Source organism: Salmo salar, chromosome 01 (assembly GCF_965601325.2).
Source record: "Salmo salar chromosome 01, fSalSal1, whole genome shotgun sequence".
In the NCBI taxonomy this organism is placed as follows: domain Eukaryota; kingdom Metazoa; phylum Chordata; class Actinopteri; order Salmoniformes; family Salmonidae; genus Salmo; species Salmo salar.
The window spans coordinates 10,522,573-10,545,781 of NC_138291.1; the positions used below are offsets into that span (position 1 = coordinate 10,522,573).

General features: G+C 40.7%; 1 protein-coding gene across 1 annotated transcript in view; it reads right to left on the minus strand.

The window, feature by feature from the left end:
• mdga2a (MAM domain containing glycosylphosphatidylinositol anchor 2a) overlaps window positions 1-18,607 on the minus strand; it is a 212,315-nt gene extending 193,708 nt beyond the window's left edge. Inside the window, exon 1 of the mRNA XM_014210233.3 lies at window positions 17,665-18,607. Within this exon, the coding sequence (XP_014065708.3) occupies window positions 17,665-18,007 (343 nt within the window). The 5' untranslated portion in view covers window positions 18,008-18,607. The remainder of the gene's footprint in view (window positions 1-17,664) is intronic.
• Between the last annotated feature and the right edge of the window lie 4,602 nt (window positions 18,608-23,209).

Consider the following 23,209-nt stretch of genomic DNA (forward strand, 5'->3'; position numbering starts at 1 on the left):
TCAGAATTCATCCGGTAATAACAATGTATGATTTTGTTTGTTTTAACCTCTGGGTGAACACTTCCATTGGCAAGTTATGTGAATTTTCTTGTGTTCCATTTATATACTTCAATAAAATATCGGACATCAGTGGCAAACTCTCAACACCGCATCCTCTGTAGATCATTTGTCGCTGTAGTTTAAACACAGAAATCTACCAATGTATAACTGTTTTAGATTGTCAGAGACCATTACTAGGATGTACTTAAGAGTAAATGCCACACACTGTACTCTACGAAAAAAGGGTTCTTCGTCTGTCCGCATTGTTTTCTGGGGAGAGAACAGGCAAAATGGTAAAGGAGGCGGTGCACTTCCTCTAATGGAATTCTGTCCTCTTTTTTCATGCTAATGTCTTGCAAAGGGCATATATGACGAGGGTAATGTTTAAGAATAATAATGGTGGGCTCTACCTCGTTGCACTACAACCAATCTTTCGTTTTGTCATGCGAATTGAACCCTTAGTAATGCGTTGGCATGTCGTGGCAGTGAAGTGTGAGGTCCATGCTCGCGCTGGTTAACTGACACCATCTCTCCTCTTCTGGGATATTTACACTCAACGTAGACCAAAGTGTGATGACAGATTTTCTCCCAAGCCGACTATGCCCCTAAGCCATTCGCCCCGATGTCCATTCCTTTGCCTTTGATGAGACTGAGGTAGCTACTAGTTAAGGTGAAATACCATAGACAATAATTCAGAGACTGCAGTCAGGCACAAAATGAAGCGCGCCCATATTGCTCCCAGTAATCTGCAGTGCTATATCCTCATTAACAGTCATTACCACTTATTAACAGGCATTCCCTCTAAATCTACAGCTAATGGCTTGATAAACACAGAAACAGAGAGAGCGCTAACCGAAACCACTGGGGGTAACCTCCAACGTGACTTTTAGACTTTATAAGCCTCTCCCACTGTCTGCAGACCAGAGGCAGTCTATCCAGCAGACTACACTGTAGAGCCGCAAGGCTCTATAGAGTGTGGTACACTCAGCCGAACACACCATTGGGCGCTCACTGCCTGCCCTCCAGGACACCTACAACACCAGGTGTCACAGGAAGGCCAAGAAGATCATCAAGGACCTCAGCCACTGGAACCATGGCCTGTTCTCCCCACCTACATCACTGTATAGGAGTATCATGGCAAAAACTGTCAGACTGGCCAATAGCTCCTACCCCGAGACCAACAGGCTGCTGAATAGCCAATAGGCAGCTACCTGCTCTCCCTGTCCCCCTCCTGCACCCCCGACTTCCCAAAACAACAGCCACCTACATGTTTCATTCTTCGTCAGAGTAAGGCTCTGTAGAATGCAACTGTGTTGTACTGTAAGGGTTTTAGCAAGGTTGTGGACAGTACTAAAGAGCTACAGCTCTTTGTATCATCATGTTCATGTAAAAAATGTTGGTTCTGTAGTTCTGATGCTTGTACCTTATAAAGTTGTATTTATTCCTCGGGAATCAGAACAGTCAATAATTCCATATCCATTCTGAGAAACAGTATGTTACATATCCAAGTTCAATGCTGACGTAGCTTTTTCTGGGTTTTAAATGTAAAGCTTGATATCCTCCTGATCCTAAAGTTTGGGATTATCCTGATTCTAGAGAGGTTGGCTCCAACGTCCCGTCATCATAAGCAGCACTTCCTTTTTGGCATAATAGTAAAAGCAGTGACATAACAATATTTTTTTTAAATTATATATATATATATACAGTAGTCGTCTGTGTTATTACTTAACCTTCCCATTTTCTAACCGGTGTAGTAAAATGGATTAGAAATGCAACAAAAATATAGACCGAACAAAAACAAATACAAAACTGAGAACCGAATTTCGTTGAAGCATCTGTCCATCATATTAGTAAGATTATGAAGGTTTTTTACGTATCGGCTGGTTGATGGGAAGCTTTACACAGCACCTTTAAGTGATATTGATTGGATTGATATGATGGTATATGCTCTGAAAACATTGTTTCTCTGGACAAGCTCGAATCTGCCTTTGTAAAGGAACAGTACCGTCACGGGTGGATGCCTCCCAAAGACTTTTAATATAAGCATTAATAATAGATGACACAGACGCTGCTCGAGGACTACATCAACAATATTTAGGTATCCCAACTCCTTCTCATAAGATCATGGACACTACTACACCCAAGGGGAATTCTTTATGAGCATCGAATGATATGATGCTGTAGGAAATCTGCAAAGTTAACAGTTTCTGCAGTTGAAAATATAAGCAGGATAAAAAATATCACGTTTTGACATGGAAGGTACAAATAACACTAGATCAAACACAATCAGAGGGAAAGTATTACTGGCTGAATAAATATGCCTTATCGTGTATAATACAGCAATGCCAACATACAGTGCCTTCAGAAAGTATTCACACCCCTTGACTTTTTCCACATCTTGTTGTGTTACAGTCTGAATTTAAATTGATTTCATAAAGATTTTTGGTGGTCACTGGCCTACACATATTGTCAAAGTGGAAATATGTTTTTTGAAAAAAAAAAAAAAAAAATTCTGAAATGTCTTGAGTCAATAATTAATAATCTCCTAAATAAGCCTAAATAACTTCAGGAGTAAACATTTGCTTAACAAGTCACACAATAAGTTGCATGGACTCACTCTGTGTGCAATAATAGTGTTTAACATGATCTTTTGAATGACTACCTCATCTCTGTACCCCACACATACAATTATCTGTAAGGTCCCTCAGTCGAGCAGTGAATTTCAAACACAGATTCAACCACAAAGACCTGGGAGGTTTTCCAATGCCTCGCAAAGAAGGGCACTTATTGGTAGATGGGTGAAAAAAAAGTCAGACATCGGAAATCCCTTTGAACATGGTGAAGTTATTAATTACACTTTGGATGGTGTATCAATACACCCAGTCACTACAAAGATACAGGCATCCTCCTGAACTCAGTTGCCGGAGAGGAAGGAAACCGCTCAGGGATTTCACAATGAGGCCAATGGTGACTTTAAAACAGTTACAGAGTGTAATGGCTGTGATAGGAGAAAACTGAAGATGGAACAACAACATTATAGTTACTCCACAATGCAAACCTAATTGAGAGTGAAAATAAAGAATCCTGTACAGAATAAAAATATTCTAAAACATGCATCCTGTTTGCAACAAGGCACTAAAGTAAAACAGCAAAAAATGTGGCAAAGAAATCTACTTTATGTTCTGAATACAAAGCGTTATGTTTGGGGCAAATCCAACACAACACATCACTGAGTAACACTCTTCATATTTCAAGCATGGTGGTGGCTGCATCATGTTATGGGTATGCTTGTCATTGGCAAGGGAGTTTTTTTTATGATAATAAGAAATTGAATAGAGGTTAGAGCAGGCAAAATCCTAAAGGAAAAACTTGTTCAATCTGCTTTCCAACACACACAGGGAGACAAATTCACCTTTCAGCAGGACAATAACCTAAAACACAAGGCCAAATCTACACTGGAGTTGCTTACCAAGATGACATTGAATTCTCCTGAATGGCCTAGTTACAGTTTTGACTTAAATTGTCTTGAAAGTCTATGGCCAGACTTGAAAATGGCTGTCTAGCAATGATCAACAACCAACTTGACAGAGCTTGAAGAATATTAAAAATAATAATATGCAAATATTATATAATCCAGGAGTGCAAAGCTCTTAGAGACTTACCCAGAAAGACTCACAGCTGTAATTGCTGCCAAAGGTGATTCTAACATGTATTGACTCAGGGGTGTGAATACTTACAGTGGGGGAAAAAAGTATTTGATCCCCTGCTGATTTTGTACGTTTGCCCACTGATAAAGAAAGGATCAGTCTATAATTTTAATGGTAGGTTTATTTGAACAGTGAGAGACAGAATAACAACAAAAATATCGAGAAAAACGCATGTCAAAAATGTTATAAATTGATTTGCATTTTAATGAGGGAAATAAGTATTTGACCCCCTCTCAATCAGAAAGATTTCTGGCTCCCAGCTGTCTTTTATACAGGTAACGAGCTGAGATTAGGAGCACACTCTTAAAGGGAGTGCTCCTAACCGCAGCTTGTTACCTGTAAAAAAGACACCTGTCTACAGAAGCAATCAATCAATCAGATTCCAAACTCTCCACCATGGCCAAGACCAAAGAGCTCTCCAAGGATGTCAGGGACAAGTCTGTAGACCTACACAAGGCTGGAATGGGCTACAAGACCATCGCCAAGCAGCTTGGTGAGAAGATGACAACAGTTGGTGCGATTATTCGCAAATGGAAGAAACACAAAAGAACTGTCAATATCCCTCGGCCTGGGGCTCCATGCGAGATCTCACCTCGTGGAGTTGCAATGATCATGAGAACGGTGAGGAATCAGCCCAGAACTACACGGGAGGATCTTGTCAATGATCTCAAGGCAGCTGGGACCATAGTCACCAAGAAAACAATTGGTAACACACTACGCCGTGAAGGACTGAAATCCTGCAGCGCCCGCAAGGTCCGCCTGCTCAAGAATACATATACATGCCCGTCTGAAGTTTGCCAATGAACATCTGAATGATTCAGAGGACAACTGGGTGAAAGTGTTGTGGTCAGATGAGACCAAAATGGAGCTCTTTGGCATCAACTCAACTCGCCCTGTTTGGAGGAGGAGGAATGCTGCCTATGACCCCAAGAACACCATCTCCACCGTCAAACATGGAGGTGGAAACATTATGCTTTGGGGGTGTTTTTCTGCTAAGGGGACAGGACAACTTCACCGCATCATTTTACGGGGCCATGTACTGTCAAATCTCAGCCAGGGCATTGAAAATGGGTCGTGGATGGGTATTCCAGCATGACAATGACCCAAAACACACGGCCAAGGCAACAAAGGAGTGGCTCAAGAAGAAGCACATTAAGGTCCTAGAGTGGCCTAGCCAGTCTCCAGACCTTAATCCCATAGAAAATCTGTTGAGGGAGCTCAAGGTTCGAGTTGCTAAACATCAGCCTCGAAACCTTAATGACTTGGAGAAGATCTGCAAAGAGGAGTGGGACAAAATCCCTCCTGTGCAAACCCGGTGGCCAACTACAAGAAACGTCTGACCTCTGTGATTGCCAACAAGGGTTTTGCCATAAAGTACTAACTCATGTTTTGCAGAGGGGTCAAATACTTATTTCCCTCATCAAAATGCAAATCATTTTATAACATTTTTGACATGTGTTTTTCTGGATTTTTTTTGTTGTTATTCTGTCTCTCACTATTCAAATAAACCTACCATTACAATTATAGACTGATCATTTCTTTGTCAGTAGGCAAACGTACAAAATCAGCAGGGGATCAAATACTTTTTTCCCCCCAATGTATATAAATGAGATATTTCTTCATTTCATTTTCAATACATTTGCTAAAATGTCTAAAAACATGTTTTCACTTTGTCATTATGGGGTATTGTGTGTAGAATGGTGAGAAAACATATATATTTAATCTATGTTGAATTCAGGCTGTAACAACAAAATGTGGAATAAATCAAGGGGTTTGAATACTTTCTGAAGGCACTGTACTATATGTACTAATGTAGCCATGTATGTTCATGTTTGTCTATCAATAATGCATGCAGAACCCATTGCCGTAGGGTTTATCAGAACCACAGTACTGTGCAAAGCCAGCCAATAATAATCTTTGGCTTTAACTGGTGGCCTCCAGATGTGAGGATGACTGATTTCTCCACCCTCTGGTGCGTGAGCGGTGAGGAGGTGTCCTCTGCGTAATGAGGGTAATAACAGGAAGAAGGCGAGCTGGAAAAGAAGCAGGCCAGGCTGCCGGCCAAGCCTCACCACTCAATGTTACACAGGCCCACTCTCTCCGGAGGACACAGCAGTGGAAATGGACAGTGCATCTCCTTAAACCCATGGGATAAATCACTGATTCTGCTATCCTAAGATGTCCAATGGCAGTACCAGCTGTGGCTATTTCATTCTTGTCCAGGCAAGTCACAAATATCATATACCATGTGACATGATATATCTATATATTGTAAATACAGTGCCATACAGAACTATCCCACAAAGGCTTAAACTGACAGTCACAAAAGAGTTGTGTATTTTTGCACAAATCTGCTATCTGTCACCTTCAATTCATTTTTAAACTCATATAGCCACTGTCAGAGATTGTCCCCTTGGAGAGAGATGTTAACAATAGGTACTGTCAATGGGATAAATGACTCAGATTTATCATGTTCAACTGATAAATAATAATAAACTGAACAAAAATATAAAAACGCAACTTGCAACAATTTCTACGTTTTACTGAGTTACAGTTCATATAAGGAAATCAGTCAATTGAAATAAATTCATTAAGCCTGAATATATGTATTTCACATGACTGGGCAGGGGTGCAGCCATGGGTGGGCATAGGGACACCCACTGGGGAGCCAGGCCCAGCCAATCAGAATGATATTTTTTTTTCCCCACGAAAGGGCTTTATTACAGACAGAAATACAGAGAAATACTCCTCAGCACCCTCATCCCCATTTCAGCTCATGAAACATGGGACCAACACTTTACATGTTGCATTTAGATTTTTGTTCATATACTCAATTTGGACCATATGGACCATGTGACTAATTCAAGTGTTTGGCATTGTGTGGCAACGAAACCAAAAAAAGATCTTCTAATGTCAACAGAATATCAGTGTCGGACTCTCTTAGTGCAAATCAGCAGTCGAACACTGAACCCGCGGAAAGATAGTAGCTTTTCCACTTAATTGAGAGGGCTTCAGTTTTTCCTCATCTGTAACTGGCCTCTCCAGTGCTCTGTGAACCGAGCATTTGCCTAATCTGTGTGTGTTGATAAAACATCCAGCACTCTCTCTCTGGCAGATGGCTTCCTAAGGCCAAAGAATGCCATTATGTGGGCAGTGCAGATTAACGCGGGACAAATGAGCAGATACATTAAGTCACACAATATCACTGTCTGTCAAGAAACTGCTGTAGTTGTCCTTACATGCAATATATTCTACTCTATCCTATCATAAAATATATAATGTCCTATATGTAATACATCCAACAATATTTCAGTCAATGAGAGGGATGTGAATGCAAAACAATGTAAATGCCAAGATGTGGTGAAAATAAGGTTGTGTAAGAGACCTATTTTCCATGTTCCAACCATCCGTATAATAAAGTAATTCATATCTGTGGTTATGTAACTGTGTATCACAACAATCTTGACTCTTTAGCAGATGATAATTAGCTGGGAAACAGAGGGGAAAATAAAAATATATACACTGCTCAAAAAAATAAAGGGAACACTTAAACAACACAATGCAACTCCAAGTCAATCACACTTCTGTGAAATCAAACTGTCCACTTAGAAAGCAACACTGAATGACAATAAATTTCACATGCTGTTGTGCAAATGGAATAGACAACAGGTGGAAATTATAGGCAATTAGCAAGACACCCCCAATAAAGGAGTGGTTCTGCAGGTGTGGACCACAGACCACTTCTCAGTTCCTATGCTTCCTGGCTGATGTTTTGGTCACTTTTGAATGCTGGCGGTGCTTTCACTCTAGTGGTAGCATGAGACGGAGTCGACAACCCACACAAGTGGCTCAGGTAGTGCAGCTCATCCAGGATGGCACATCAATGCGAGCTGTGGCAAGAAGGTATGCTGTGTCTGTCAGCGTAGTGTCCAGAGCATGGAGGCGCTACCAGGAGACAGGCCAGTACATCAGGAGACGTGGAGGAGGCCGTAGGAGGGCAACAACCCAGCAGCAGGACCGCTACCTCCGCCTTTGTGCAAGGAGGAGCAGGAGGAGCACTGCCAGAGCCCTGCAAAATGACCTCCAGCAGGCCACAAATGTGCATGTGTCTGCTCAAACGGTCAGAAACAGACTCCATGATGGTGGTATGAGGGCCCGACGTCCACAGGTGGGGGTTGTGCTTACAGCCCAACACTGTGCAGGACGTTTGGCATTTGCCAGAGAACACCAAGATTGGCAAATTCGCCACTGGCGCTCTGTGCTCTTCACAGAGGAAAGCAGGTTCACACTGAGCATGTGACAGACGTGACAAAGTCTGGAGACGCCGTGGAGAACGTTCTGCTGCCTGCAACATCCTCCAGCATGACCGGTTTGGCGGTGGGTCAGTCATGGTGTGGGGTGGCATTTCTTTGGGGGGCCGCACAGCCCTCCATGTGCTCGCCAGAGGTAGCCTGACTGCCATTAGGTACCGAGATGAGATCCTCAGACCCCTTGTGAGACCATATGCTGGTGCGGTTGGCCCTGGGTTCCTCCTAATGCAAGACAATGCTAGACCTCATGTGGCTGGAGTGTGTCAGAAGTTCCTGCAAGAGGAAGGCATTGATGCTATGGACTGGCCCGCCCGTTCCCCAGACCTGAATCCAATTGAGCACATCTGGGACATCATGTCTCGCTCCATCCACCAACGCCACGTTGCACCACAGACTGTCCAGGAGTTGGCGGATGCTTTAGTCCAGGTCTGGGAGGAGATCCCTCAGGAGACCATCCGCCACCTCATCAGGAGCATGCCCAGGCATTGTAGGGAGGTCATACAGGCACGTGGAGGCCACACACACTACTGAGCCTCATTTTGACTTGTTTTAAGGACATTACATCAAAGTTGGATCAGCCTGTAGTGTGGTTTTCCACTTTAATTTTGAGTGTGACTCCAAATCCAGACATCCATGGGTTGATAAATTGGATTTCCATTGATTATGTTTGTGTGATTTTGTTGTCAGCACATTCAACTATGTAAAGAAAAAAGTATTTAATAAGATTATTTATTTCATTCAGATCTAGGATGTGTTGTTTAAGTGTTCCCTTTATTTTTTTGAGCAGTATATTATTACATTACAATGAATTATGGAGACTTTTCATTGTGAGTCAGATAATCCTCAAAATGCTACTGAAATTCACCCTGTCGAACTGTCACTTTTATTCCTGTCTTGACCTCGCCGTTAGCCTATCAGGTGGCTTCTTATGCTCAAAGTAACGATGGTGAAGATACCAACGCTCAGAGCTGCTCATACAGTAATTTCATTCCAAATTAAAATAAATAGTCAGCGGGAAAAAAATCTACTTAGTATAATGGGTACTGTGATCTCAACCTCCAATCACCTCTCAATATCACAGAAATATCTATTTCAAAGCTTGGCTTCTCTTCAGTGGACAGCGTGAACAAGCACTGTGGAAAACCACGTTACGAAAAGTGCAGCAATCATCTTTATCTACACAGGTTATTTGCAGACCTGCATGGGGTCAAATAGTATTTGTTTTCTAGCTGTGTTTTCTAGCTGTGCTTGATTGAGCTTGGCTGGCTCAATGGAACGAACGGTCTCAGAAATGCAAACCCTGTCCATCTGGCACTCCCAAGGAAGGCTCAATCAAATGCTCAAAGAGTATTTTAAAGACAATCAATACTGTTTGGACACAGTTCCGGTTATTTGTACGAGCCTCAGCTGTTCCAGCATTCTGTTCTTAAGCTCTTAGGGATCCTAGAGGTTTCCCTCTTGTCTGTCGCTGTGCAAAGTCAGCTGTTCTCGTTGGGACTGACGTCAAACAGTGACCTGACGTCATCCGGCCTGATCCCCGAGCGATGGGATTAACCCCTAGTACAGTATATGCATTGTTGCTTTCACTGACCCAGCATCACAAGTCATTTTAATCACAGCAGTCCCTGTAATGCTGAGCAATGCATGCTCGAGATGGGACAAGTGTCTTAATAATAAAATCTAATGGCAGCAGCCGCTATAAAAATACACTTTTCTCTGTGAACAATGACTATTTTTGTTTGCAGAGGCTAGCGAAAGGAAGGATGGAACGATTGTTTGTCCTGTGAAGTATATTATTCTGCGGTAGTGTACTGTAACTAAAGTACATTACCGCCTCATCACAGCTAAATGATTCATGAAAATGATCACTGGGACATTTTTTATTCTCTGGTCTGCAGATGGTTGAACCTACAGTACCCTACTGCTGCACCAACAGCATAATATACTGTGTTAAAGCATGGAAGAATGACTTGAAGCATTCAGGCTCAGGGGTCAATGTTCACACCACCCACTGAAAGACTGCAGACTGATCGTATGCCTTCGAGAAATGCCTTATCGTTACTTGAACTGAGCCGAATGCTCCACATAGCAGCGTTTACTTCTGTTTGTTGCAGTGTGTTCCCAAGGCGATTAACTAACTGAATGTGACTGGGGAATCGGGTATCTCTGCGGCTCGTGGTTACAAGTTCGTGTCGATTCCATGAGGCAGAGGCGACATCATCATGAAAAAGGATTGAAGATGTGGGCATATGTTTGTGTAGAAAAATCTGAATGAATTTGACCTGCCTTTATTCAGTAACACAGTATCTAGTCTTGTGTTACCATACTCCCAAGTGTAGGAAGCCTGAAGCTGAGGCTACACTGTATCTGACCCATGGATAAAGTCTACCCTTCTGAGGATCTGTAGAATAGAGAGAAGCAGGTGGGTGAGAGAAGACTCATTTGAATATGGTTCACACTGCTAGGGAATGAGAGGGCCCGGATCCAAGAGAATTGGATGAGGAACTAAGAACTTAAGAAAAGGCAACAACAAAAAATGTATGAATTTTTCGCAAATCAGCATTAATTTGAATAGCTTAGAAGTAAATTTCGTGTCTACGCCATTTTCAATATTTTGTAGACTTCAAAAACATTGAAAGAAACGGAAAGCTATGCAACTATATTTTAATGCTGCAGAGATTTATTTGATTTACGGCATTTAATGTGAGCTGCAATTAAATCATTGTCAGCAGCAAATGTACATGATGTATGCCTACTGTCACAGTATAAGAAAAAGGCTGATCAAAGGTAAACCTGCTTTCAGATCAACCAAATGAAAGTAGTGAGGTTTACCATTATCAGTCAAAGCCTCTGAATCCATCGAAATTACTATGCAGGGGGAAATTTCAAAGCAGTAATATTGTAATTAGAGGCCGAGCAGTGAGTATTAATGTTTGGTCTTGGCTGTGACGGAAAAGATACTGACAGTATAATGTTCCTCCAGAAACGTTCGGTACACTATACTGTATTAATACCTGAAGTTTGTCGTTAATGACAGTTAGAGAATTTGATCACATAAACCTTTATCTTGGCAAACAGTTGCCTACAGATAAAGACGTGCAGACAGTAACAATGTGGCAAACCTACAAACCCTCTTTATGTATTGACAAAAAATAAAACTGCATTGCCAAAGTAGCCTAATCTATCAGCAATGTTGCCCAATATAAAATGTGGTGGATGAATAAGCTGTGGGGAACGAGTTGGAAAATATCAATGAACTGATTGATTCAAACACTGACTAATTTCTGTGTTGGCCTGGTACTGCTTCTAAAGACGTGTACTGTAAGTCCTCCAAGGGCACAATATTGCATAAACACGGCTAAACCTAGTACTGTAACACCATATGTGACCAACAGCAGTTGGGTGATTCTCATGAAACCAGTTTTATGTCTGTAGCAAATTGAGTAACATACCCCATGATGCATCTGCAAAAATCAACTCTCATTCGGAAGACTAAGATGTCTCGTTTTTGGCAAAGTGTGTTATTTTAAATACATTTTACATTTTCCGCTTGAAGTCTGTACATTTTCACCACAAATTGTCATTACCAAAATGTGTCTGAAATAAATTATTGAATCATTTTATAAAATTTTACTTTAGAAAAACCTAATTTATTTGAATAAAACACAACATATGTTGCTGTAGTTTGTCCATTAATCATACAAATTGTATACTAGTTGAAGTTTACATTAAACTATAATATTTATTACGTAAAAACACAGTGTCTGTGGACATGGGTCTCATTACCGTAACACTTTTTAAAGTTCATGTAAAAACTCCAATAAATGTTTAAAATTAAATTAGATTCACCCATGATGCATCATCTAGAGTAGTCCTTAGATGAGCACAAGTGAAGTTAATTTATTTGCTTATTTACCTTCAGAATGAGGTTCTTATTCTTAAACACCCCTTTACCCCACTTGGCCTTCTCATTACCGAAATGGATAAAAAGCTCAATTTGGGAAAAAGTCAGACAACCATTACCTTAACAACATGGAGGCAATAATGGGCTTTAGTGAAGTGGTCAATTGTTTGCTGACTCACAATAATGTGCCTCCTATTATTTACAGATTGACCTAAGGGCCTCTCATTACCGAAACACAAATTTCTCATTACCACGTTATTTTTAGGTCTGTTTCGGTAATGAAAACCTTAAATTAGGTAATGATAATAAGCTAATTCAAATGCGTAGTCAATGGTTGTGCTCTGCTGGTAACTTCATTTATTTACTAGGTCCACTCCCTAAACCTATTGTATAGATTTTTGGTTTAAAAAAAAAACTGTTATATGATTAAGTAGGGTTTGTTAAGAAATATGTGTTGTATAAACCCCATTTAACATTTTAGTAATTTAGCAGACGCTCTTATCCAGAGCGACTTACAGTAGTGAATACATACATTTCATTTTCATTTCATGCAATTGAAATTTAATTTTTTTGTACTGGCCCCCTGTGGGAATCAAACCCACAACCCTGGTGTTGCACACACCATGCTGGTGTTGCAAACACCATGCTCTACCAACTGAGCCACAGGGAAGGCCATTTAACTTGCTTTAAGCCGCAATCAGCAGTTTGGGTTTCAGCAAAGAGCAACCCCACCACTTAAAGTAGGAGCTGTTTTCACACTTACATATACTGTTGTTTGATATCCCAGTTTTTGATCCATATCTCACATATTTATATTCTTTATATGCATTTTGTGTTATGCAGTTTGCCCATAAGATCCCATTCAATCCAGAAATACATCTAAAAATACCTTACAACACAAATATTCACGTCCGAATACACCAATATTACTTGTAAAAACCTTGGATGAAGTATTAACTTTGTTACATTTAGGTCCACTTTTGACTTGAAAATAAATGCATTAAACTACAGTACTTTAATAAATTGCATTAAGATCAGTGATTTTTGTATAATGGCAAACTGATACAAATCAGTAAAAACGTTCATGCCAAACTATGCACACACATAATCAAAACACGCAGTCTCATCTCTGATACCTGCTCATCATTACCGTATTTCACCAATATTTAGGAAATAATAAAAAAAATAAAACAAGCAATTTTGGCTTAATCGGATAGTGTGACTTTTGTTCTTTATCCAAATGTGTGAAAATCGATACAATTAAAAAATAACATGCAACAAGTTAAACAGTGATTATGACAACAACAACAAAAGGTTGTGTTACAATAATGAGAAATTACAAAATACATCATAATAATGACATTTTCAGAGTAATGTTTAACTCAGGCCTTTTCATTAGGGGAGCAATGTTAAAAAAATACTAGAAAGTGATTTGTTCATTACTTTTTGGAACTTGAAAACTGTTGCGGTGATGATCCTTTTTGTGTTGGTAGTTGTGGAAATTGTGGTCAAATGCATAATATTTGATAAAAAAAATATGCAGAATAATTATTAAATAAAAAAAGTAAATTTTGGGGTCAAATGTCAGTTTCGTGAGAATGACCCAGTTGTGGCTAGTATTTGAGAAGTCTTCCAGAGCTAATGCTTTGTAGATCTTATGGGTGAGTAGTCAAAAGGGACGTCAAGGGAAAAAGACCAATCACAACCATAAGTCATGTAGACCCACTACTGTACATCCTAAGTCATGTAGACCCATTACTGTACATCCTAAGTCATGTAGACCCATCACTGTACATCCTAAGTCATGTAGACCCACTACTGTACATCCTAAGTCATGTAGACCCACTACTGTACATCCTAAGTCATGTAGACCCATTACTGTACATCCTAAGTCATGTAGACCCATCACTGTACATCCTAAGTCATGTAGACCCATCACTGTACATCCTAAGTCATGTAGACCCACTACTGTACATCCTAAGTCATGTAGACCCATTACTGTACATCCTAAGTCATGTAGACCCACTACTGTACATCCTAAGTGGGTTTGCTGTTATGCCAATTTGGCCTGATGTTATTATGGTGCTATATTCCTATTATAGACGTACATTAAAAATGCACCAATAACCACCGGAAGCTATAAGAAATAGCGTTGTACATTTTCCTCTAATTTGGATGTTTCCCGTAGAATAACATATAATCTTTCCTTTAAGCAACACCATATGGCGTCTGTCATATCCCAGTAGAAAACCCCTCATAAAGGTTGGGTCACGTGTAACATATGGCAAAACAATGCTGCTGGGTGAGCAATGTATACTACAGCCTTGGTCAAAAGGTCTGGAACTTTTTCTAGTGTCCTCAACCTGTACCCAGAGAAAAGCTGATTCAAGCTGTGGTCCAGCTGTTCTCCATCAACTGCTACATGTGGCAGAATAATCCTGAAAGCCTCGCAGGCCTTTGTTAAAAGTATTCCCCCGTTTGCATTGGGGTTTGTGTATGGGGAACTTCTTAAGACGGGGAATAGTGTAGACTCCCTGTATCTGAGTGGACGACAGCCAATGCCAAGAGGTCTGAACCTTTATGGCACAGGTGACAGTACACTCGACTCACCCCATAACCATAGGCAGGGCTCCTGATTCATTCCCAACTCTGGCTATTGGCCACCCTATGGTTTCGATCATGCATTAAGTTAAACAGTGGATCAAATATGGCACAACATACAATTGAAGTCAGAAGTTTACATACACCTTAGCTAAATACATTTAAACTCAGTTTTTCACAATTCCTGACATTTAATCCTAGTAAAAATTCCCTGTTTTAGGTCAGTTAGGATCACCACTTTATTTTAAGAATGTGAAATGTCAGAATAATAGTAGAGAGAATGATTTATTTCAGCTTTTATTTCTTTCATCACATTCCCAGTGGGTCAGAAGTTTACATACACTCAATTAGTATTTGGTTGCATTGCCTTTAAATTGTTTAACTTGGGTCAAACGTTTTGGGTTGCTGTTACGAGAATTTTCAATCCCAATGTCCATAAACTGAACTTCAATTAAACGACTCAGTCTGCCCCCCAGAGTTTGTAAGATTCTGGTTGAATGAAACAGACGCAGGCCCAGCTTACAATAATCAGAATGTTTATTCACGAGTGCTCTCCAATTATACAATGTACACAGCCTTTTATACCTAACATTTGGTCATATAAATGCCCCTCCTCTTCTCTAACATTGACGATGCAGTTTACAAGTTTTCTACAACACATACATTGTTTATCATATCCTGCAACATGTTCCATAACATGTTCCATAATCTACCCTGGGTGGGGAGACCTTCTTCCTGTTATCAGTTTCACAGTGGTCACAAGTTGTCTGCTGTCTGTTAACAGTTCATATTTTCCTTAAATGTCTCACTTACATTGCTAAATAGTAAAGTCTTAGCTTGTCCTATGCACACACAGTTATAGAATTAGACTTATAATCACTCAGTTATACATTTTCAGGGTGGAATCATTTAGTCAAAAGCTTAAACATATAAATGATTTTATCAGTAGCCTTCCACAACCTTCCCACAATAAATTGGGTGAATTTTGGCCCATTCCTCCTGGCAGAGCTGGTGTAACTGAGTCAGGTTTGTAGGCCTCCTTGCTCGCACACACTTTTTCAGTTCTGCCCACAAATGTTCTATAGGATTGAGGTCAGGGCTTTGTGATGGCCACTCCAATACCTTGACTTTGTTGTCCTTAAGCCATTTTCCCACAACTTTGGAAGTATGCTTGTGGTCATTGTCCATTTGGAAGACCCATTTGCAAACAAGCTTTAACTTCCTGCCTGATGTCTTGAGATGTTGCTTCAATATATCCAAATAATTTTCCTACCTCATGATGCCATCTATTTTGTGAAGTGCACCAGTCCCTCCTGCAGCAAAGCACCCCCACAACATGATGCTGCCACCCCCGTGCTTCACGGTTGGGATGGTGTTCTTCAGCTTGCAAGCTTCCCCCTTTTTCCTCCAAACATAACGATGGTCATAATGGCCAAACAGTTCTATTTTTGTTTCATCAGACCAGAGGACATTTCTCCAAAAAATACGATCTTTGTCCTCATGTGCAGTTGCAAACCATAGTCTGGCTTTTTTATGGCGGTTTTGGAGCAGTGGCTTCTTCCTTGCTGAGCAGCCTTACAGGTTATGTAGATATAGAACTCGTTTTACTGTGGATATAGATACTTTTGTACTTGTTTCCTCCAGAATCTTCACAAGGTCCTTTGCTGTTGTTCTGGGATTGATTTTCACTTTTCGAACCAAAGTACATTCATCTCTAGGAGACAGAACGCGTCTCCTTCCTGAGCGGTGTGACGGCTGCGTGGTCCCATGGTGTTTATACTTGCGTACTATTGTTTGTACAGATGAACGTGGTACCTTCAGGCGTTTGGAAATTGCTCACAAGGATGAACCAGACTTGTGGAGGTCTACCATTTTTTTTCTGAGGTCTTGGTTGATTTCTTTTGATTTTCCCATGATGTCAAGCAAAGAGGCACTGAGTTTGAAGGTAGGCCTTGAAATACATCCACAGGTACACCTCCAATTGACTCAAATGATGTCAATTAGCCTATCAGAAGCTTCTAAAGCCATGACATCATTTTCTGGAATTCCAAGCTGTTTAAAGGCACAGTCAACTTAGTGTATGTAAACTTCTGACCCACTGGAATTGTGATACAGTGAGTTATAAGTGAAATAATCTGTCTGTAAACAATTGTTGAAAAAATTACTTGTGTCATGCACAAAGTAGATGTCGTAACCGAGTTGCCAAAACTATAGTTTGTTAGCAAGAAATTTGTGGAGTGGTTGAAAAACGAGTTTTAATGACTCCAACCTAAGTGTATGTAAACTTCCGACTTCAACTGTATGCAGTCATGGGACTGACAGAGAATCTGACAGAATCTGGGGGGACAAATGCTCAATACTAGTGATCTGATCTTGTAAAAGTATTAGTCTCTGGGAAAGACATTGAACTAATGATTATTAATAGGCAATAAAATGGGGTAATGAAACTATTTCAAGATCATTTCTGGGTCTTGGTTTTAAAGGCCCACAATCACATTATTGCTTATATAAAATGATTTTCACATTCCAACCTTCAACATTCAATTTATCCTTTTCTCTAACCATTCAGATTGGATAGACTCTAACATTTAGATATACCAATAAGGATTATTCATATACATGATTCCATCAAATTCCACCAGCTCTACACGTCAGATTCGATGTTGATGCCTTTGCCAGGCTCTTGCTGCCTTGGGTGGTAGATGAGACTTGGCAATCGGTCTTGGGTTGGTGCCAGTCGATTTACTGCACGCACTAACGCTGTGGTGGAATAATATAAGTTTGGACCAATAAAATAACATCATCGATGAGATGTCGTTGTTTTGTTTTTTTGTACGCTCACAAACAGTGCCAATGCTACGCTGGTGCGTTCCTTAACCAGCCATGCACCATAGGTTTGAATAGCCCAATGCCCTGAGAGCACCTGTGGTTTCAGCGAGCCACCGTCTTAATGATGACATAGGCTACCTGTTGTAGTTTACAATTCTACAGAAAACAGAGCTGAACCGTACAGCATACATTTTGCATTCGACTCAATTTTCACAAGGTCAAGTTGGTGGTATTAATGATAGCTGTTGGGTATTTAAAAAATGCGTTGACTTACCATACACTCCTTGGCAATGAATGCCCTCCAAAAAGAAGTTGAACAGCCACAAGAGACCGAAAACTAAGCCCATCTTCACGTTAATGTCAACATATCCACTTCGATGGTGATAGGTTCTTCCCAAGGCGAGATGCAGCTTGTCGGAACTCAGTTCCCGCGGTTCCGCACCAGGATTCACCGTAAATCTGGTTGAGACACCGGGTAACGAATGTTTATTTGATGCTCTATGAAATGCATTTGGTTCTGTCAATATTTCAGTGGGAGCAGGGACAGCAGGTAATAGCATAAATGATTCACAGCGATAGATAACAAATGGATAAATGTTGTGCCTAAAATGGCACATCAGTCAAAATCGCCAATGTCCGTGCATACTTTGAAGCCTCAACAGGATCTCCTTGATTGTGACATTGTAAAAGTAACCGAGAATGCAACGCCGATAATTCTTTCGAGAAAACGCTTATACCGATTCCAGCAGCATCCATTGCTAAACGGAGATTAAAGACATTCTGATATCCACTTGCGGCTTGCCACAGTGTTCCGAGGACAGCAAGGCAAAAGGTTTTCCGAGAAGCTGACACTGAGCCGCTGGATGTGACGCGTTCATGCTAGGACTATGGCCAAAGACCGTGAACGTGCCATCCCCGGCGGATAATAATTCCCGGTTTTAGAAGCGTATTTGACTCATGATGCAGGTTACCTAAAACCTCGAGTTTGTGTCTCTCGAAATAGCAAACGACGATTCGTCGTTACGTGCGCGTTTAAATCTGAAAGTGTCTTGTACAAATTATTATTTGAAGAGGAAGTGTTGGTTCAGAGATGGTCAGTAATGCCGTGCACTACGTACTGCGCTGAAACGACAAGCCTCCGCTTCCCGCTGACATCAAGTGCATGACTCCTCATAGTCCAGGGCCTTAGCGAAAACAACGTTATGAAGCAGATACAAGCATGGAATTTGGTACAAACATACCGCAGGTGATATGAAAACATCCCAGAGGGGGTGCCAATTTCAAACTGAAAAAGGAAGCAAGTTATCAGGAAAATTCCAAATGGCTGCCATAATAGCTATTTGACCATTAAAAACTGTAATGCAACAGATAAAAGCATTACATTTGGAGCAAACATTTCTCAGATCATATGAAAACATCCTAGAAGGGCTGCTCATTTCAAATTGACAAGGAAGCAGAATTAAAAATGACCGTTGATGGAGATAGTAATACATCCATAGTCATATTTAAAACAGCTTATTATATGATTTTTTTTTTTACAAAAAAACTAAATCAAGTAATAATACATCCAATGTATTCCATAAGTTCTGATTAGTGAAGAAAAGCCTTAAGGCCCTGGTTCACATATGCCAGCACAATGGCATACTGCAGTGTATGACAATCCAGCATCCTGGCATTGAGTTTTCTGCATGCTTTGTCAGCCTCAGATAAGAGTGTCAATAAAAGTGTCAAGGAATCAACTGTTTTAGCCCATCCAAATCGTTCTGGTGAAGGTGCTAATTAGATGGTTTTCAGACCTATTGACAAAATGCTTGTTTGGTACGCTGCTGGGTTTGAATGTTGCAGCAGTGCAGCTTGTGTCAAAGACCTCAGCCACCCCAGTCATAGACTGTTCTCTCTACTACCGTATGGCAAGTAGTACCAGAGTGCCCAGTCTAGGACAAAAAGGCTTCTCAACAGTTTTTTACCCCCAAGCCATAAGACTCCTGAACAGGTAATCAAATGGCTACCCGGACTATTTGGATTGTGCCCGCCCCCAACCCCAACCCCTCTTTTACGCTGCTGCTTCTCTCTGTTCATCATATATGCATAGTCACTTTAACTATACATTCATGTACATACTATCTCAATTGGCCCGACCAACCAGTGCCCCCGCACATTGGCTAACCGGGCTGTCTGCATTGTGTCCTGCCACCCACCCCCCGCCAACCCCTCTTTTACGCTACTGCTACTCTCTGTTCATCATATATGCATAGTCACTTTAACCATATCTACATGTACATACTACCTCAATTAGCCCGACTAACCGGTGCCTGTATATAGCCTCGCTAGTGTTATAGCCTTGCTACTGTATATAGCCTCGCTACTGTTATTTTTCACTGTCTTTTTACTGTTGTTTTTATTTCTTTACTTACCTATTGTTCACCTAATACCTTTTGTTGCACTGTTGGTTAGAGCCTGTAAGTAAGCATTTCACTGTAAGGTCTACACCTGTTGTATTCGGCGCACGTGACAAATAAACTTTGATTCGATTTGAAAAGCTACTGTTTGTTATTAGGATTTCTGAGAAAGTCAGAGAACTTACATAGAAGCTTGGTTATCTTCACAACTTTTTTCAGATGACTTGTCCTTGCTTCTGGCTTTCTCTCTCTCTTTTAGACTATCTTCTTTGTATGTGTCAAACACAATATCGATTCTATTGCAGTTTTTCAATTGGTTCCCTACCCAAGGCAGGAAGACACTACTGCCATATTCGCCAAATGTAGAAACTTGGTGAGTAGGGAAGGAATGGACAATGACAGCTCCGTCAGAGATTTTGGCTTCAAAAGACAAGGGCACGCTGGGTAGGAATCTACAGCGATCAGGCCTAGCAGATCAGATTTTTGGGTTGGCAGGTTAAAGAATTCCGTTATTTTAAAGGACTGGAGGACATGGGTTTTTCTCATGAGAGAAAAACTCGTCCAGGTTTCCGTCTCGGAACTTGCTCGCAATGTAAAGTCAGCAGAAAAGTGTACAATCACTTTTTAATGCTGAATGTTGCTTTTTCTCTTTTGTGAGAGGCTTTGCTTTGGCATTTTAAGCAGTGGTACATTATCCCTCTTAATGAACTGATGGATGGATGTGTACTGATCCACAATGACTTCCTTGAGAAGTGCCTAGTTGCTCAATGGTGCAGACTGTGGTAATGACATCTTTGTTTGCACAATTGGATGTATTCAAAACTGTCACGTCCTGACCAGTAAAGGGGTTATTTGTTATTATAGTTTGGTCAGGACGTGGCGGGGGGTATTTGTTTTATATGGTTTTGAGTGTGTGTTTATGTAGAGGGGCGTTTGATTTATGTATTCCGGGGTTTTTGGTTTAGTTCTATGTTGTATAGTTCTATGTCTGTTCTAGGGTATTTAGATCTATGTTTAGGTAATTGGGATTGGGGCCTTCAATTGGAGGCAGCTGGTTATCGTTGCCTCTGATTGAAGGTCCTATATTTAGGAGTATGTTTGTTATGGGTATTGTGGGAGGTTGTTATTTGCACTGCTGTATTTAGCCTGCAAGACTGTTAGTTTGGTCGGTTCTTGTTTTGTTTAAGTGTTCACTAATAAAGTTAAGATGAGCACTCGACCCGCTGCGCCTTGGTCCACTTACTACAACGAATGTGACAAAAACCAGAAGCTCTGGACATTTATCTAGGAATGGACTCCCCATGCTTGAGATTGTGTTGCAGCTGGCCACTTGTTTTTTTTTATGTTTGCTGGGGTGATTAACTGCTTGTGTTGAACATTTCGTGTTGAATGGGACTCAGTGTTCCAAAGCTGGGATTCAAAATCAACCAGTAGTTTGGCCCGCTCAGGCCCTGCTACCATCCATCAGTGGGTTCTCAGTTAGACCAATGGCTTCCCCAGTACCTTTAACCAGCTCATTGTATTGCTCATGGGCTTGGTAAAGCGGCATGCATAATAACTTGTTTTGTGTTTTTGGCAGGATCCAGAACTCTGAGAGTTCTTCTCTGATGTTAGCTGGTAGAGCTTTCATGTCTCAGACGTGAATAGGAATCCACCTTGCGTAGGTTGTTATGTCCAGTGTAAAGAACCAGGGTGCCAAAGCCTCTGTTTCAACATAAAAACCAAAATATCTAGTTGTGTGCACTAGGTATGAGCATTTGAAATAATTTCACTATTCTAATAATATCATGAAATTTTTTCAGTTATTCGAATAGTTTGTTTTAACTTCGACACTTGCTTGCTGCGCAGCAACTCGGGAGAGACTGTGCAGCACGGCTGCAGCAGGGATGGGGTGAGCAGGTGGTGTGTGTGTGACACAGGAGGGAGAGAGAGAAAAAGAAGTCACACTGACTCGTAAGTAAGACAAACTTCTAAATGCCATAGGTTATCTATCATCCCATCTGGCAGTGCCTGTCTATACTGCATCAAATCGATGTTAAGAAGCTAGCTAAAATAGCCAGATGTTAGCTAGCCAGATGTTAGCTAGCTACAGTAGCTAGCGAGCTAGGCTAGTTGAGGCTATTTTGCTGCGCTCCCCTTCCTTGTCTACAACAACTCCATTCAGATTAAACAACAGCCTACCTGTCGGTTGCTCGTTGTAGCCTACTCCTTCTCATTTAGCTAACTTAATTCCATAATTTGAATTCCATTTTTCGTTGATTAGAGATCTCCTACTTCATGTTGGAGCCTCTGACTGTAGTGCCAACAACAACAAGCTACACGCGTATCTTTTTGTGGGGCGTAAGTCATAAAAACTACATTCAAAAGTTTGTTGTTTTATTAAATTAAGAATTTCAAATGTCATGGTATATCCTTTTGCAGCAGTGTCACATATATAATTGTATTTAATTCAGACAAAGCCTTTTCATTGTTAAAATAGGCCTGATGTTTTTTCCTCAAAAAAATGAATTCTCTTGCAAGTATTCGAATACTAACGTCCATTCAGATATTTCTAGATTTGAATAACCATGCCAATCTCTAGTTTGCACAGACAAAAATCATCACAAGTCTCTCAAATTCAAGAACAATGTTCCAGAACAAGAAGGCTGAATCATGTTTTTATTTTTTCAGGGACCGTGCACATTAATCAACTTTTCAGTAAAAGTGACGGTTTTAGCCAGCCGGCTAATTTTCAACCGCATTCCCTGCGCAGGTCATTAAAAACAATTACAATAACAATACAGACAAACAATGAGCAGTGACCTCATGCAGAGCAACATAGGACAAGCAACACATAGCACGCAGACAGAGCAACACAGCACAAAAAGCAACAAAACAAAATACATAAAAGCAACAAATAGTGTTTCCGCACCTCACAAGCTACAGAAAACAGATAACATGGAAAGCGGCAATACGTCAATGTCTGCTTTCCATATATCAAAAGAAATGCATGTGGACTCCCAACAGCCAAGCATCATTCAGGAGTTTTTTTTACACAAAAGCAAAGTAACTTGATGACCTTGTGCTGCCTTCAAGAATGAGTCTGCTCTTCCTGAATGTGCCATCCTAGCATCAGACAAGGCAGCTGTCCAACTTGAGCCACCCTAAAAAGCTATCCTATTGTGTGCCATAGGGCTATCTCTATGTGCAGTTCACCAAACATAAACACAAACATTTGCTTTCCATAAGCCTTAGGAAAGCTCCACTAAACAAACTTTTCAAGAGCAAACAGTAGTTGGTCTAAAGCCGTCACACGTATTTGGCCAGCATTGAGATGTTCAGTGATCTGACCGTGATGAAACTGACTACTTTCTCATAAAACTTTTTTTTTTTTTTTTTTTTAAGAAGTAGAAGTGAATTTTGTGCTGCCTGGTCGGTGGG